General features: G+C 41.2%; 1 protein-coding gene and 1 pseudogene across 8 annotated transcripts in view; one reads left to right on the forward strand and one right to left on the reverse strand.

Annotated features, from left to right (window-relative positions):
• Positions 1-18869, forward strand: part of MARCHF8 (membrane associated ring-CH-type finger 8) — a 162771-nt gene that overhangs the window by 137232 nt on the left and 6670 nt on the right. For 7 of the 8 annotated variants that reach the window (XM_024561203.3, XM_045196042.2, XM_045196041.2 and 4 more), the window contains 2 exons: positions 16626-16708; positions 16951-17796. In XM_024561203.3, the coding sequence (XP_024416971.1) occupies positions 16626-16708; positions 16951-17796 (929 nt within the window). The remainder of the gene's footprint in view (positions 1-16625; positions 16709-16950; positions 17797-18869) is intronic. The other variant, XM_024561205.3, reaches the window with a different exon arrangement.
• Positions 8548-10994, reverse strand: LOC112305479 (twinfilin-1 pseudogene; annotated as a pseudogene).

Raw genomic sequence — 18869 nt, forward strand, 5'->3', positions numbered from 1 at the left:
TTCTTTTGAATTGGTGTTTCAGGGTTCTTAGGGTATAATCCCAGCAGTGGTATTGCTGGGTCAAAAGGCAGGTCCATTTTTAGTATTCTGAGGAAATTCCATACTGTTTTCCACATTGGCTGCACCAGTCTGTATTCCCACCAATAGTGCACTAGGGTTCCCTTTTCTCCACATTCTCTCCAACACTTTGTTTGTTGCTTTGTTTATGATGGCCGTTCTGGTGGGAAGTGGTATCTCCTTGTGGTTTTAATTTGCATCTCTGTGATGGCTAGTGATGCTGAGCATCTTTTCATATGTCTCTGGACCCTCTGTATGTCCTCCTTGGAGAAGTGTCTATTCAAGTCCTTTGCCCATTTTTTAACTGGGTTTTTTGTCTTCCTGCAGTGGAGGTGTGTGAGTTCTTTATATATTTTGGGGATCAAACCCTTGTCTGAGGTATCATTGGCAAATATGTTTTCCCATGTGGTTGGTTCCCTTTTCATTTTACTGCTCTTTTCTTTAGCCATGCAGAAACTTTTTATTTGGATGAAGTGCCATTTGCTTATTCTTTTCTTTATGTCCCTTGCCCTAGGGGGACACCTGACCTTTTGTTGTAGGGGGCAGTGCTCCAACCAACTGAACCACCTGGCTAGGGCTAAAGTTATTATTGATAGGTGTGTGCTTATTGACATTTTTTAAACTTTTCTGGTTTTTTGTTGCTCTTCTCTACCCCTTTCTTTTTCTCTTGAAATCATTCTTTTTGATTTGGGGTTTTTTTAGTATGGTTTGGTTCCTTTCTCTTTATACAATATTTTGCATATTTTGTGTAGGTTTTTGGTTTGTGGTTACTATGATATATCTATTTGTATCTATAGCAGTCTTGTTTAAAGTTACAGGTACATAAGTTCAAGCTCATTCTATAATCATTTTAATATTTTTTTGTTATTTGTATCTCCTGGCTATTGTATGGTTAATTTTGCTAGTTTAACTGTCATACTAGCTTATTAAGACTATTGTAGTTATAGTTAATTTGCTAGTTTTGTCTTTTAACCTTCATATTAGCTTATTAAATGCTGGTGCGCTATGTTTATTATATCAGTGAGATTTTTTCTTCCCTGTATTTTCTTATTTCTGTTTATAGTCTTTCTTTTCTGCTTAAAGCAAAACCTTTAACATTTCTTCTAAAGCCACTGTGGTTGTGGTGAACTCCTTTAGGTTTGGGGAAGCTCTTTACCTCTCCTTCAATTCCATGTGATAACCTTGCTGAATACAGTGTTCTAGGTTGTAGATTCCTTTCTTTCAGCACTGTAAATATGTCCTGCTATTCTCTTCTGGTCTCTAAAGTTGCTGCTAAGAAATCTAATAGCCCTGGCTGGTTCATTGGATTGAGCACTGGCATGTGAACCAAAGGGTCACTGGTTCGATTCCCAGCTAGGGCACATGCTTGGGTTGCAGGCCAGGCCCCCAGTAGGGGGTGCACGAGAGACAACCACACATTGATTTTTCTCTCCCTCTCTTTCTCTCTCCCTTACCCTCTCTCTAAAAATAAATAAAATCTTAAAAGAAATCAACTAATAGCCTTATGGGGATTTCCTTGTATGTGATTTGTTGTTTCCTTCTTGCTGTCTTCCAGATTGTTTCTGTAGCCTTACCTTTTCCATTTTAACTACATTATGTCTTAGTGTCGGCCTCTTTGTCGTCTTCTTATATGGAACTCACTGTGCTTCTAGGACCTGGGTATCTGTTTTCTTTTTCAGAAATTATATCTTCAAATATTCCTTCTGCCCCTTTCTCTGTCTCCTCTCCTTCCGGAATCCCTATAATGAAAATGCTAGAGCACTTGATGTCCCATAGGCCCCTTATACTGTACTACCATCATCTTTTAAAATTCTTTTTTCATTTTGCTGTTCTGTTTGGGTGATTTTTACTATTTTGTCTTCCAGTTACTAATGTGTTCTGTATCAACAAGTTTGGGGACCTTTGTTTTAGATGTATTAATAGAGAGACAATCACTCCAGCATGTACTTGTGTTATTCATTTAACAGCTCTTCATTGAACGCACGCTGTGTGCCAGGCACTATGCTAGGCCAAACAACAGCAGCTTCTAAGTTAACATATTATTCCAGAAATATCTTTTTATAAACCTTGATAGTTTTATGAAAGAAATGAACAGGGTACAAGGGCAGTGATTAATAGGAGTAGTAAGCCCTTTTGAGGAGAAACCTGAGAAAGGGCCAGTCATGCTGGTTGGAGTGTAGAAGCACCCTTAGAAGGGGCCAGAGGATTGGTAGTGCTGAGTAACCAACACTGAGTGGGAGAGTAGAGAAGGGGCTTGGGTTGGGGCACTGGGGTCAGGTAAGGGGTTTCAAGCAGGTCTCTGAATGTTCTTTTAGATTGTTGAGGGGAGAGTTTGTGCTTAAAAAGGTTACTGATTTTATTTTTCACCTGACTCATTTGGCTTTAGAGTTTGGTGTCATCTTTCTTGTCTTCTACGTTCCTGTCACGTCGCATTGTTCTAGGCTTTATGTTCACTTGCTAGATGAGTAGACTGGGCAGAAACTCTTTTCATCCCAAGCGAAGGGACTGGGTAACCTCTGTTGGAATGAGGACATTTTATAGCACACACCTGCAAATATACTCTGCAGATCATCAATCAGGTAGTAGTCATCTACACAGTGGTAGAGCCTTGCTTCACAGTGGAGGTATTCCTGGAATGGAGTGCTCACGTCTCTGCATCTCCTCTGATTTCATTTGATCCTTTTAGCAGGCCTGTGGATTACTGACCCAATTTTAGTGCTTAAATTCATTCATTCTTTCTTTCTTCCTTTCTTTCCTTTCTTTCCTTTCATTTTTATTCAGTTACAATTGTCTGCATTTTCTCCCCATCCCTCCACCCCACCCCAGCTAGTCCCACCTCCCTCCCCTACCTCCACCCTCCCCCTTGATTTTGACCTTGTGTCCTTTATAGTAGCTCCTATAGACCCCTCTCCCCACTCTCCCCTCCCCACTCCCCTCTGGGTATTGTTACATTGTTCTTAATTTCAATGTCTCTGGTTATATTTTGTTTGCTTTTTTCTTTTGTTGATTATGTTCCAGTTAAAGGTGAGATCATAGGGTATTTGTCCCTCACCGCCTGGCTTATTTCACTTAGCATAATGCTCTCCAGTTCCTTAAATTCTTATTCTGAGAGGGTAAGCCCTTGGGAGATGGTGTGCTTGGTGGAGTGGCCACAGAAACAGAATGAAGATTTTAAAATAAAAAAACAGTGCTTTTGCCACTACCCTAGAGTTTTCTCAAAGGAGAATCTTGAAAATAAAAATATTTTTTATTATATTTGCAGTTAAATATTTAAAGGAAGCTGTAGTAGTAAAGGGTCCTTTTGACTATTAAGTAGCCCAGAAACACAGTCCTGTAACCATTATTTCTGGTGATTTTGGGTATTTTTGTGGTTACATTTATAGTTTCTGGGAATGCGAAGCCATCTCTGCCCAGAAATCACTGTGTTCAGTATAATTTATTGAAAGCAAGCTACATTTGCAAGATCCCCAACAGTAGCTGAAAGACCTGCTTTGGAAAATGAGCCATGAGAAGGTCCTTGCAGCTGTTACCTTACTCTAGCAGTGCTGTGATATATCCCTTTCATTTTGCTGGGGATATGATGTACTATTCATGTAATTCTAACTCACCCTGAAAGGCCACCAAAGAAAAGAATTCAGTGTTTAGTGCTACTAGCCAGGCAATGCTGAGTCATTTATAAGGGAAATTATTTTAGAATTCAGTAGTTTTTATTGCACACTCCTTCACGAATCCTATATTGTATATATTCTATATTGACTTTTTAGATGGCTAGTTTTAATTAATTGCCGCTGTGTAAGCTCATTCTTGGCACAGCCCTTCATCGAGATGTAACATGTGTTTATCAGAGCAGTCCCAGAACTGGCCTCTCCTTCTTTAATTGTAGTTCATTTTTCAAGTTGAATACAGCTGGGTGTTTATTTATAGAAATCAGCGTCTGTCATTGACTTCTGTGCTAAGCATAAATTTCCTGAAATGTAATCTCAGTAGGTACATTATAGTATCTAAACACCAAGTGAGAGACTTTATTTGGCTTTATTATATGAAGTCAGGTCTTCTGAGCTGGCAGGAGGGGGCAGGTTATTATCTCTTGGTTTGGGAGTGGGAGGGCAGTAGCATTTAGTAACCTCCTGAGCAGGAAGGAAACGTAAGGTAGTCTGGTAAACAAATATTCTAAAGTGATCCCCCAAAGACATCCTACCCTAAGGCCCAGAACCTGTAACCTATGATAAGCTATCACTCTCATGATGTTATATTGATTGAATAGAATCACATGATCTCTTAAAAGCAGACAGCATTCTCAGGCTGGTGGTCAGAGGATGTCAGAGATTGCAAGCAAGAGTGGACTTGAAGATGGGGAGGGATTGATGGGGAATGAGGGCGGCCCCTGGCTGACAGCCAGCAAGGAAACAGGGTCCTCAGTTGTGAAGCTGCAAGGGATTGCATTTTGCCAACAACCTGAATGAAGTGTATTCTTTCCCAGAGCCATCATAAAGGGGGAGTCCCTAAACAGAGGATCCCATCACATGGTGTGTCAGACAATACATAAATGTAGTTTTATGCCACTAAGTTTGTGATAATTTTTTACACAGCAATAGAAATCTAACACAAGTGGCAAATGCTATCCATATAGAAGAAAGATCTGTCTTGGTAACTGTCAGAGCCCCTCACTTCTGAGAGCTGACAGCATAACATGTTGTCTTGATTTAGCGATATTCTTTTGCTTATTTTCATTTGTTGTGTATTCTGTATGTACATATAGTACATATAGTACAACTTTCAATTTTTTTGACAATGATCCTTCATAAGAAGTAGTTTTTACATTGAAACTCAGTTGACTTACAGATATAACTGAAAGAAAAAATTCCCTCCAAAGACTTAATCTTTGTGATGTCAGATGTACTCTTGATATTTTCTATTTTATTTTATTGTTTTAAAAACTGTAGGTCATGACCTACTAAATTAATTTCTTTACCAGTCTTCCCAGCGTTGGAAAATCATTACATTTGGTTGTGTTTTTGCAGTTTTATTTTACTTCTTAAACTTTCAAATGCTTGTTATTTTTAAAATGATTTGCATTTAAGAAATACCTGCCTGTTCATGGGAAAAGTGGTGTAATGGTTGGAAGAGGTCTCCATGAAAAGTCACTGTCCTTCTACCCAGGGTCTCTGCTCTTCTTCCAGGCTTCAGAGAAACCATTATCAGGAGCCTTAAGAGTGTGCACCCTTCCCTTGATAAAGAGTCTGCACATTGCCAATGTATACAGTGTGGCTGTCCCCACCGCCTGCTCCCTCCATTCCCCCAGAACTCGGCACCAGGCGCTTTCCCTTCTTTTGATGACTGCCTGGCATTCCTTTCTATCAACGTACCTGTATTGACTCATTCAGTCCCCAAGCTCATGGGCATTGAGGTTACTCTAGCCCTTTGCCACCAAATGTGTGAGGATGAATTGGGGAGAGGGGTTTTCAGGAACTACTATAAAGGACACATGGACAAAACCAAGGGGGAGGGTGGAAGCACGGGAGGGAGGTAGGTTTCGCTGGGGTGGGATAGAGAGGTGGGGAGAAAATGCAGACAACTATAATTAAACAACAATAAAATAATTTAAAAATTGAAAAAAAAATTGCTGTATGTATGTGTAATTCTGAGAGAAATTGCCAAATTGCCATGGTAATATGGTGATTCACCAGTTTGATTTCCCCCCAGCAATGTATAAGCCTGCCTGCTTGCCCACAGTTTTGCCAACATAGGTATTATTATTAAAAAAAAAAAACTTTTTTGGTTGATATTGGTATATTTCATTGTAGTTTTCATTTGTATTTCTTTTTTTCCCCCAAGAATCATTAGTTTAATAATAATTAATTTAACACCATTTAATCACATCTATGCTTCAGAATGTCCATTTATTTTCATGTAGTGTGGTGGAATTAACTAAATTATTTTATGCCTTCATGACAGGTCAACAATCTTTCTGACTAAAACTGCCAGCTTCAGGATTCTCAATGCAGGAATTTGTGTGTATGTTGTGTCTACGTGTGCACCCATGGAACAACTTAAAGTGTATCTTTAGTAAACAAGTGCAACATTACTGCTGATTATTTTGCATGTTTAAACATTATAGCCTGATTATTTGTAAACAAACAAAACCCCACACAAATACTCTTAATTCTAGAGAAATTCTGTCGAACTATAATTAGTTATAATATGCTTCACTTGAACACACATGTTATTTCTAAAAGGTGCATATATTACCTTAGATAATAAGGTGTAAAAGTGAGTTTCATATTTTATACTATGAAATGTGCATTTCTGATATTCTTTTATGCAGCATAAAGTTTAAGTTTAGATCAAAAAATTACAAAACCTGGATCCCCGTAGTTCATTTAGAAAACACCTCCAAGTTATGGCTCTCACAGCAGGTGTAACAGATTTAATATGATGAAGTATTCTAGCTCCATTTCAAGTATCAAAGAAAAAGGAGGCTCAAAATCTTTGTAGGTTCTAACTGAAAACGCAAAGCTTTAGAAAACACTTAAATGTGTTTTGAAATAATTTGAAACAGGATTCTTCTTTTTTTTTGAATTTTTTTCAATCTTTAAATTATTTTATTGTTGTTCAATTGCAGTTGTCTGCATTTTCTCCCCACCACTCCCCCCACCCCAACCAAACCCACCTCCCTCCCTTGCTTTCACCCTCCCCCTTGGTTTTATCCATGTGTCCTTTATAGTAGTTCCTGAAAATCCTTTTCCCCACTGTGCCCCCCCCCCCAGCTATTGTTAGATTGTTCTTAACTTCAGTGTCTCTGGTGATATTTTGTTTGCTTTTTTCTTCTGTTGATTATGTTCCAGTTAAAGGTGAGATCATATGGTATTTGCCCCTTACCACCTGGCTTATTTCACTTAGAATAGGGCTCTCCAGTTGCATCCATGCTGTTGCAAAAGGGTAGGAGCTCCTTTTTTCTCTCTGCTGCGTAGAATTCCATTGTGTAAATGTACTTTAGTTTTTTGATCCACTCATGTACTTAGGGGCACTTAGGTTGCTTCCAGTACTTGGCTATTGTAAATTGTGCTGCTATGAACATTGAGGTGCATAGGTTCTTTTGGATTGGTGTTCCAGGGTTCTTAGGGTATAATCCCAGCAGTGGAATTGCTGGGTCAAAAGGCAGGTCCATTTTTAGTATTCTGAGGAAATTCCATACTGTTTTCCACAGTGGCCTCACCAGTCTGCATTCCCACCAACAGTGCACTAGGGTTCCCTTTTCTCCACATTCTCTCCAACACTTGTTTGTTGATTTGTTTGTGATGGCCATTCTGACCAGAGTGAGGCGGTATCTCATTGTGGTTTTAATTTGCATCTCTCTGATGGCTAGTGACACTGAGCATCTTTTCATGTCTATGGGCCCTCTGTATGTCCTCCTTGGAGAAGTGTCTGTTCAAGTCTTTTGCCCATTTTTTAACTGCGTTTTTTGTCTTCCTGGAGTATAGTCGTGTGAGCTCTTTAAATATTTTGGAGATCAAACCCTTGTCCGAGGTATCATTGGCAAATATGTTTTCCCATATAGTTGGTTCTCTTTTCATTTTAATGCTCTTTTCTTCAGCCATGCAGAAGCATTTTATTTCAATGAGGTCCCATTTGTTTATTCTTTCCTTTATGCCCCTGCTTTCGGGGACATATCAGTGAAGATGTTGCTGGGTAGAATGTCTGAGATTTTCCTGTCGATGTCTTCCTCTAGGAGTTTTATGATGTTACAACTTATATTTAAGTCTTTTATCCACCTTGAATTTATTTTTGTGTATACTGTAAGTTGGTGACTGAGTTTCATTTTTTCGCATGTAGCTATCCAGGTCTCCCAACACCATTTGTTGAAGAGGCTGTTTTCACTCCATTTTATGCTTCCTCCCCCTTTGTCAAATATTAATTGACCATAGAGACTTGGGTTTGTTTCTGGGCTCTCTGTTCTGTTCCATTGGTCTATGTGCCTGTTTTTATGCCAGTACCAGGCTGTTTTGATTACAGTGGCCTTGTAATACAGCTTGATATCAGGGATTGTGATCCCTCCTGCTTCGTTCTTCTTTCTCAAAATTGCTGCAGCTATTTGGGGTCATTTATGGTTCCATATAAATTGTTGAAATGTTTGCTCTGTATCTGTGAAATATGTCTTCGTTACTTTAATAGGGATTGCATTGAATCTATAAATCCCTTTGGGCAGTATGGCCATTTTGATGATGTTAATTCTTCCAATCCATGAGCATGGTCCATGCTTCCATTTGTTTGTGTCTTCCTTAATTTCTTTCTTCAATGTTGTATAGTTTTCTGAGTACAGGTCTTTTACCTCCTTGGTTAGGTTTATTCCTAGGTACTTTATTTTTCTTGTTGCTATATCAAACGGGAATTTTTTTCCTGATTTCTGTTTCTGTTGTTTCATTGTTGGTGTACAGGAATGCCTTTGATTTCTGAGTATTGACTTTGTATCCTGCTGTTTTGCCAAATTCATTCATTAAGTCAAGTAGTTTTTTGGTGCAGTCTATAGGATTTTCTATGTACACTGTCATGTCATCTGCAAACAATGACAGTTTAGTTCCTCCTTTCCAATTTAGATGCCTTTTATTTCTTTTTCTTGTCTGATTGCTGTGCCTAGGACTTCCAGTACTATGTTGAATGGGAGTGGTGAAAGCAGGCGTCCTTTTTGAAACAAGATTCTTAAGATTCTTAAGCATTTTATCTGTCTTAGGCTGATAAGTACTGGGACTTTAAAACAATTTGATTAAACCTGAATATTTGCTCAAAAGTGATATAGCACATATTTCTATAAATATATTTTGGAGCAATACCAATCTTGATGTTTAAAACTTTTTCAGTATTATTGACTTTAAGTATTACTTGCTTTTGAATTATATTAATTTAATATCCAACTGAGCATAAATAGTTGGCCTCACATTACTGACAATAAAATGACTTACTTTAGAAGTAGAAATTTTTAAAGCAGTAGAGAGATCACTAAAGCTGTATAAGCGTTAATATACAGCTTTAATGTACTGCTGCAATACAGCACTGTTTCTAAACGTTGCACGTAAGATCCCATTTTGAGAGTAGTGCTCTTAAAGTAAGCATCTTTCCCTTTAGGCACACTGATTTTCAGCTTAGAAAGTCTAAGCTGGTTATTAACATATTCCCTAAGTAGTATGAATAGTTTAAGTTCTTTCTCCCTTAAAAAAAATCTGATGTCTCACTACAGAGTAATAAGAAATATATCTTACTTTCAGACATTAGACTTTCTGGATTGGCCCATCTGTAAAAAACTTGAAGAATTATGTGAACGTGTGGAATCATCACTCTGTGAAAACAGTGTAAGAAAATTAAACATCACTGTGTTGAAACCTTTTCTAGCTTTAACTCAACAATAGAAATCATGAGACTTCTATAACACTAATTTTAAAAACACACAGAAGTGAAAAGTGCTATTTTCCAAAAAGTACAATTTTTTTCATTACTACATATCAACATGGAATGATTTCAGTTCTCCTGTACTAAAAGCTGGACTTTTAAAGAACTAGTATTGTTGTACTTAATATAATGATATTAGGCAGTAGTGGCTTCAGTTTCAGCTGGACCCCTTATTAGTCTTCGGATTCCCCTTCTAACTGCGGGACCTTTTGGTTTTGTAAAACTTTGCTTATGTGCATGCTGCTTGGGGTATATTTCTTCATAAAGGAAGTCTGCAGTCAACTCATCCCCATTGTCTATCTCTCTCTTTCTAATGCCATCCATTTGTAGTTGTCTTTCTATGATGTCTAGCAGAGGGCTCTTGCAGCTAGAACAACAGCATCTGTTCTCTTATACTGCATGTATACCCAGGCATTGAATAAATAAAAGCTATGGACTCCAAATAGTCTCCTTCATGGGAATGTTTATATAGAAAGAAACGGTAATGTGCTGAATCCTTGGGAATCCTCTTTGGCAAATCTTTTAGTTCTGTATTTGTTGTGTTAGCCAAAATAATAATTTCATTTTTTATATCTATTTCCAATTGCTCATAGTTGAGCTGTCTGTTGTTCAATTTTTCCAAACCCTGAAAAGCTTCTTGAGAAATAGGAAAGGCTACGTCTTTCAGTGTTTGGTGCTTAGTGTTCACCCCCACGTCAGTGTGTACCTCATTTATTTTAATCTGTCATAATTCTTCCTCAGCTGCAGTCAGTGGGGCAGGAGAAGACTGTGACAGCAAATACTTTTTATATCCATGTAATGACACATCTTTCTTTACTGTTCCAAATACTTCATCTTTAATGTGGCCACCTCCAAACTCCTTTTTCAGAGTTGCTCTTGTTGCTGCATATAACATTTTTTGACAAACAGGAGGATGATTTGGAGACCAGGCAATGAATATCCATTCATACCTCTGGGTATTCTGAGAATCCAACCTGAATAATATATAGCATGGCTGTTCTTCCTCCAACAAGGGTAAAACAAAGGAATCATAATCCGTATCCCAAGAATCTGAAGGTTGACTGGATGATCCAATCATAAGTTTCTTATTTTCAATAGATATTTTCAGAAGTCTGTATTTTCCATTTCTTGCTCTGGCAAAGACATCTTTAACATCTTCACTTGCTTGGATGCAGGTCTGATGGGACATGGAGGCTGCTGTGGGCTCCCAGGTCCGGCACTGACTACCTAATTTGTATTTCTCATTGTGATAGAGATTAAGCTTCTTTTCATGTTTGAAGAGCCACCTATATTTCCTTTCCCATTTTTTCTATTAAGCAGTTGATTTGTTAGACTATAATTTGAGGCCAGTTGTAAAAATGAGCCCTACTTGCCACTTAACCCTCCTTATCCATTCCATCTTCAAATTCCTTCTGGCTTAAAAGCAAGCAAACCAACCAGGCCATTTTTTGTGGCCCAACACCTATTGATGTAAACTTTTGTTAGGGACCTGCGACTTCAAGTGTTTACACGTAGCTTTGCTGGTAAAAGAAAAGAAAGCCCAGTGGTAGTTTGCAACAAATCAGGAGGAGGAGGTGGTAGAGAGTGAGATTGTGAAGTAACCCAGTGGATGGAACAAGGGAAGGAAGTTGAAGCAAAAGCCTGAAAGGTAAGTGTGGTGTCCTGCTCAGATGGAGAAGTCTACTTGATAAGTCTGTTAACATAGTCCTTCCAATGGCAGTAAGTTCTCTAAAAAAGAAACAGAGAAAGGGGGAATGCCAACTTCTACCAAGAATATGTGGAAAGTTTTCTTTTCATTATACGTGTTTGGCAGCCTTGATTAAAATCATTCAAAACACTGAGTCTGATAGGGAAGGCAACTACTGAAGGCGACTATTGCAAAACAGAATGTATGAAAGTAGTTGTCATTCTTAAGAAGTTAAATCAACTGAGATTTAGGCCTAAACAGAATCCAGAGGTTTGGCATGGTTGATTATAACATTTTACAAAGAGGAGATTTTTGTGAAAGTTTTTTTGTACTGAGCTTGCTTTACATTCCTTGTCATGACAGTTTCTTGTTTGAGAACCAAGAACTTCAGGAACAGAGAGCCTAAGTTTTCTCCATACATTTGAATTTTCTTATATGGAACATTTACACCTTTTATTACAACAGTCCTGTCATTGATCCTGTGGAGGGGAGGGGCTGCTCTCCTGAGTGAGGTGTGGCACAGAGTCTCCTTTTTCCTTGAGGCCACCCCCCCAAGCCACCCTGCCTACTGCTCCTTGGAGAGCTGTCAGTGCTCTGAGCTCTGAGCAGACAGTGCTGGCCCTTGCCTTGCCTTGACCTTGACAGTTAACCCTGTAATCATATTTGAAGCTTAAGGCTTCAGTTTTTTTGCTGTTGTTGATCAGGCCAGTGTTTTAAATCCTCATAGGTAGGTTGATAGATTTTACTCAGCATACCACCAGATAAGTTCTATAAAGTTGCTCAGCTCTGCTTTGGTGAGCATCTGCATGTGGACTGGTCCTGAACTCTGCTTGGGCTCCTCTTTAGCTGGTGACATAAGGGGCCTCTTATGAGAACTGTGATGACCCCACAAATCATGCTTGTTTCCTCACTCTGGAGTCAGCCAGAATAAAGCATTTGTTGGTTTGTATTTATATAAAACTATAGCAAGTAGATTTTTAAAATTTCCTTGAAACCTCATGATCTAACATGAAGAGAGACTTTTTTTTTCTCATTGGGAGGCTTGGAGTGCCTCGTGATGTTTTTTGTGGGATTGAGGAGGATGAGATGAGGGCAGGAACATGGGGAGAGAATGCTCGTACTCTTCCAGTTTCCAAATAAACAGACAGCAGTGGTTGGGACTGCAGCCACAGTCTCACAGGCGCAATCTTCTGCTGTAAGTACAGACCCAACTGTGTGTGAGTTTACCGTGATACACCTGGTGGGAACTTTGCAGAGAAGTGATCACAGGTCCTGTGACAGTGTAGACAGTCTACTCTTTCTGAATGCAGGCTTTGTTCTGCTCTGAGATTCTTTCCTCCTATCTCAGATCAGTCCCCTATCATGGGCATGTGGTTGTTACCCCAGACTTCCCGTTTTGAGGCGGTTTACTTGAAGATCAGAACAGGAGTGAGAGACCATTTTTTCTTGATTTCAGTTTCCTGTATGAGACCAGCCTCCTTCCAGTACACTGACCCTTGAAGGACCTCACTGTCCAGATAAGATCCTACTTTCCTCCTACATGGTTTGCCTTCCCTTCAGACTACAGGAAAGTATACTTGCTTTCAAGAGATAATGTCCTTATCTAACAGAAAATGAGATAACTAGGAAATTCCCTCTAGCTTTTGAGGGAGCAGTGCACTTTTCTATCCCTTGTGTGGAAAGGGGACATCCTTCTGTACTTCAGTCTCAGCTACTAAACTTGACTCAACAACATAGAGGAAGGAGAGCTGACCTCATAGTAGTGAGGGTGTTACAGAGCAGAGGCAGGGGGTGGTTCCTTCACGATAAATTATTACAGAAAGGATTCCCCCTTTCTGTCTCTGGAGGTTCCTTCCCCCCACGCCGACCTGCTAGGTTCGCAATGCCCGCCGCCAGAGGAAGGATGTCTCTCAATGCCAGAGACTGGTGAAAAGGAAAGGAATTGTTTATTTAAAAGTTACACAAACTTAGAATAATGACCTAATGTCTTCAATAAGATACTAAAGTCCTCTAGAATACCCACAGATGCACAGTTCTTCCCTCTCCCTGTGCCCAGTCTGGGGTACCGTGTCTCAGGAAAAGAAGTAGAAGTCCATGATTCAGGCTCCCGGCATCATCAGCGGTGTGGCTGCTGCAATCTCCAGTTAATCCAAAGCCATGTGGCACCTTCTCATGGCCCACCAGCAAGAGTCCTCTCTCCCCTTTCTCTATGGCTGCAAAGTCTCTCCTGCTGCCTAAGCCGCGTGGCAAGAAGAAGCACTCCAAAACCTCGTGGTCCTCTCTACTCTCCTTCAGAACCGCGTGGTCCTTTTCCCCACTTCAGAGCCGCGTGGTCTACTCCTTCCTTCAGAGCCGCATGGTCTCCTCCCCATTTACTTTGGAGCCGCGTGGTCTCCTCTCTCTCCCAAAACCTTGTGATCCTCCCTACTACTATGGAGCCGCGTGGTCTCCTCTTTCTTTCAGAGCCACATGGTCTCCTCCCCATTTACTTTGGAGCCACGTGGTCTCCTCTTACTCTATGGCTGCCGGGCCTAGGTTTAAATCCCAGTGCCCATCTTCCTTTGCAGCCCCATTTCTGACTCCTCCTACAGTCAGTTACACCTGCCAGCATCCCCGTATTCTTCCAGCTTTACTGGGCTGCCATAGTAAGTCTGGGCACGTGTGGCCCCATGGCATGGAGCCAATCATCTCCGCGCTCTCACAGGCCCTGTAACCAGGGGGAGTTGCTTCCCAGTCCCATCTTGGGTGGAATTTGGTCCCATCCCCCTGGCTCAAAGCATGGCCACAGCTACTTAACACATCCATGAAACCAGTTAAAGGTTATAGATATGTTAAATGACTGTGCCAGGGGTTAGCTGCAAAGCTCTTGCTACCCAAAACAGCTCTGAATGGCCCTGTTCCATGTGTCCCATCCCCCCTGGCTCAGGCCTGTGGGGGTGAGGACATCCTACATACATTTTTCTAATATTTCCTGGACACCCCGAGTCCTGGACCCCATTATAAATCCCTTCTTTGGGCCCTCCTCTTGACTGCACCCTGCTTCAAGGGCACAGGATGTGAATATAGCTGGGCATTCCTGTCCTCCCTTCGTCCAAGGTCTCACTCCCCTACAATACAGCATGACCAGCTTGTGGCTTTCATGATACATTTCTGGCCTTGTATACAGATGCTGAACAGAACTGGTTACCCTTAGAAGTAAAAGAATAAAAGATGGGAACAAGAAGTTCAGGCAGGCTTTCTGCCTCAGGATAGGAGTAGGACTGAGTATCTGAGACAGGCAGATTAGGAGTTCGGGACCTTAGTGCAGCTACCCTCAGCCACTTCCCTGTAGTAAGTGACAGTACAGGTGCTATGCTCATCTTCAGAGTCTAGATAGCAGAGCCTGTGCCTGTTCTCTGTCTGGGCTGGGGTCTGCCAGAGGAGCCCCCAAGAGTGGAGCCTGGGATGGCTCTCTTGAGAGGAGAGTGCAGGAGAAAACACAGGAGGGTGGCTTCTGCAATGGGAATGTAACAGCATAATGTCCACATAGGTCCTGAAACCCTCCCTAGCCTCAATTCGGTTTAGGAAGAATCAGAATGGTTATTTGGGGGTGTCATTTTCATGTCTCCAAATAAATTTTACATTAGAATCTCAGGAACTTTACAAAGAAAATATACCCAATGTTCGTATATGTACATTGTTCAAAGATAAGTGTAGATTCTTTGTTGACTCAGAAGATGTGCAAATTGAATGCTACATGGTTTTAGCACACACATGCAGCATGATAACATGTAACTTCTGGGATGAGTTTCTTTACGTTGAGTTGGATTTAAAATGATGTTTACTCTCCACGCTGAAGAGCAGGAATAGTGGTCCATTGAACACCTCAAGTTCCAGCCCTGGTTCTCTCCAAGCTGGTGCATTTTCAGGAGCTTCTGGGTAATGGTGCTGCCTATCTTGGTGGCTCACTCTCATCAGGTGTCCTGTAGCTGGAGTGCCAGGGTGGAAGTGTACCCCTGGGGGTGGTACTTAGCAAAAGGGTGGGGGCAGGCCCAAGCTGGGGAATTGTGGACCAAGGAGCAGGGCTGAAGGCCACCTGAGTTATCCTTGGGAAGGTGGAGAAGTGATGTGGCTTGCTCTTGATAATGGACTCAGTACAGTTGGCCTTCCATATTCATGGGCTTTACATCTGTGGCTTTCACACCTGCAGGCTTAATCAACTGTGTGTTGAAAATATTCAGAGGGAGAAAAATGCCAGAAAGTTCCAAAAAGCAAAACTTGAATTTGCCACACGTGAGCACTGCCTGATTCCATGCAAATGAAGTGGTGTGTGGGTACACCCTGCTGTAGCGTATATGCAAATATAGGTTATATGCAAATACTGCACCTTGTTATTAAAATAAGGGACTTGAGCATCTGTGGATTTTGGTATCCATGAGGAGTTCTAGAATTAATCTCCCCAGATACAAGGGACCGGTATACTATTTTCATGTGGCTATTTAGATTGTATGGAGCATATGCTCACTCAGGCTAGCTTCCCTAGGAGAGAAGAATGCACTTACATGAGAATGTATGGTACTGGGAGGGTCTTGGAAACTTAGGAATCTGCATCTTGATAAGGCTTACCAAGGGCCCCATAAAGGCTGGAGTGCACGGCTGCAGGACCCTCTAGTGGTGGTTTTGTGTCCTCAGCTCAGCAACACTCCCTGTTGCTATTTCTTTCCTTCCACTTCTCTTTCGCTGTGATGTTTCCTCACCCTACTAGATCTTTTCTCTAATTTGGGCTTATTCATGGCCTTTCAGAGCCCTTGCTCTATCTCATGACCTCTTGCTACATGTTCTTTCAAATTTAAATTTTCTCTATTACTTGTTTTCATTAGAACTCTTGGGAGCATTCTGTGCTCACCCCACTCTTGGGCCACAGGTTGAGCTATAGATTGGTGGCCCTGTAGTCTCCCTTTTATGTAAAGAGTTCTGGCAGAGTAGCAGGTTTTATAGCCTAACCATGAGGTTATAAGTAGGAGAGAGTGCTCACCTCCTGCCACCTTTTATTAGGATTATCCCAGAAACTTGCTAGCAGGGAAGCAAGTGCCAGAAGTGATATACTATGCAGATTTTTTGCTTTTTCCATACACCTTGTAGCACTTGGTTTTGTGACCTATGTACAAACTAATTAAATTCGATGCTTAGGAAATAAATGACCACTGAATCTGCAAATGAGTGGTGCTGTTCCAGAGGCTCAAATATTTCTTCACTTCACTTTTCACCCACATATGAGAAAAGAAGGGGGCCATTTGATTTGTTTTGTCTCAGCTTGTAGGGACCTAGTACATGTTACTCACTGAGCAGTAGGAAATAGCAGGCATCCTTAGATTCTCTCCCCGTTTCCCTTCAGAAGGAGATGGTATTCACAGTACTCTTGATTCTTTCCTAAACACTGACGGGTGGTATGTTGTTACAGGCTGGGGGTCCTCCGTTGGTGTCGGCTCCAGTGTCTGCCTTCTCTCGCACTTCTGTAACACCTTCCAATCAGGATATCTGCAGGTAACACTCGCTTCAGATGCTACACTGGTTCATTTCATCCCAGAAGTAAGCATTAGTGTCTTAGGTTCCTGATTTTTCATTTGCTTTGTCAATATGCCTTTGCTCCGAACAGTAGACCCAGATTTATGTGCTGTTTGCTCACCAAGTTACCACATGAGTCTCATTTCTTCACTTTTATGTCTGTTCTCTTTAAAAATTGTTTTTACTTTCTGTGTTTTTATTCCACTGTTCTCTGCATGCAGTTCCAGTGCAGTGTTTTCTGAGTTTTGTCACCACAGTCCCATGCAGTCTGCTGTTGTCTTGAAAGTTCCTCAGTGCCAGAGTTCTCTGACACAAGGGCTCACTGTGACAGTTATCTGTAAAGACACATTACAGGCATCAAAGAGAAATTCCGGCAGTTCAGAATGGGTCCAGGCCTGGAAGCCTGATAAGAATACCAAAGCCAGAAGAATACTAAAGTTCTCAAAATCCTTAAATGATGTGGGGGAGAAGGCCCAGGACCCTTTGGAAAATTTTGACTATGTGGAAAGAACTTGCTCTGAAGGGAAACTGATACTCTCTCAAGATCCATGTCTCAGAATTGACAGGTTCCATCATAAACAAAAAAGAACTCTGAATTGCAAACCTCTTGGCCATTCCAAACAATTTTGTGTTTCATCCATATTTGCCAATAATTCAACTGCCTCAGAGGTGGAAGGTGGCAAGGAGGGCATGCGTGTTCCTCTTTTGGAAGAGAAAGCGGATGGTGAGGCTGTTTCCAGAAGCCAGAGACTGCTCAGGTACCTGTTCTCCCTCTCGCAAGGCTCGAGTGCCAATAGCCTGCACAGGTTCCATGAGCTGGAGAGCTGCGCAGCTCACCTGCACTCTGCCAAGTCCTCCAGCGGGCTGGCAGGAAGCACAGGCTTCTGCTCTGATGAAATGGGAGATGATGACGTCTTTGAGGACAACACATCCACAAAATTGAAGAGTAAGGTCCTGCGGGCACCCCTCTGCTCAGTGGAGAAGGACAGTGACCTGGATTGTTCTTCTCCCCTCTCTGAACAATGCCCCCCCATCTCTCCTGTGTCCACATCAGGGGATGCTTGCAGGTTGGTTTGCCAAGAACCACCATTCTGTCCATCTCTGCTCCCCACACCTGTGTAACCTCATCTTGCCTTTAATATGTGAAGTTTCAGGAAAATGAATTAGTAGGCAGTTTAGACAACTGTGGGTTAATACTTTTCTCTAGAAGAATAGAATATTGATAATCATTTGAAAAACCAATTTCTTTGACGTGGGCCCCAAGACAGTTTCACAGATGATAAAAGAGGAAGAAGCTATACATAGTAAAGGTCAAGCCGATTCTTCTCAATTAAAAATAAGTAGACTTTGCATAAAGAAATTGGAAGAAAGATTTTCAGTTTGATGGTCTAGATCTTAAGGATTGCCTGCCCCTCACATCCTCAGTTTTACCCCTTGCTCCACCTACAACATGATGTGTATGGGGAGAGGCTGTCCCTCCTCCCCTCTTTTTAACTTGGATGCAGCCCCCTCTCTCCAGATCTTAATTCCACTTTCTACCTTTATCTCCTCCCATGTGCAGCATCCTTGTCTGGCCCCTAAAATCTTTCATAATTCACTTTTTGTTACGGTTCTTACGCCTTCCCCATTCCAGCCTTTCCTCAGTCACCCCTCCTTAGGGCCAGCTGTTATCATGTCTAACCATTGGATCAGAAACAAACAGTGGAGAGCCTGCCCGGGGCCAGAGCTCAGCTCTTTCACTCCAGATATCTCTGCTGCCCTGTAGCTGCTGGGAAAGACTATTCTGATTCTCAAAAGTCTGTTTAGTTTCTGGAAGTTAGGTAGCTATATCCTGTTGCATGTACCCTGAACCTTTTGATATAATGAATGATTTAAAATTCTCCTTTATTCCTGTGAGTAGTCCTGCAAAAAGAAATGAAATTGCAGTACCTTGTAATGTTTTTTAGGTCCAGAAGAGGTACTGTGATTTCTCTGTTTTCCCTCTGACAGGAATGTGTAGTTGTGGTCTGTGGAGCAGAGGTCAGTGATTATGCTTAAAAAAAAAATTCCACCATCTTTTTAAATCACTGGTATATTTGGAAGGTATAGTTCTCATTCTGTTTCACACAGAAATTTTTTTTCAAATTATTTTAACATCTTA

This window comes from Desmodus rotundus, chromosome 4 (genome assembly GCF_022682495.2).
Source record: "Desmodus rotundus isolate HL8 chromosome 4, HLdesRot8A.1, whole genome shotgun sequence".
Classification (NCBI taxonomy): Eukaryota; Metazoa; Chordata; class Mammalia; order Chiroptera; family Phyllostomidae; genus Desmodus; species Desmodus rotundus.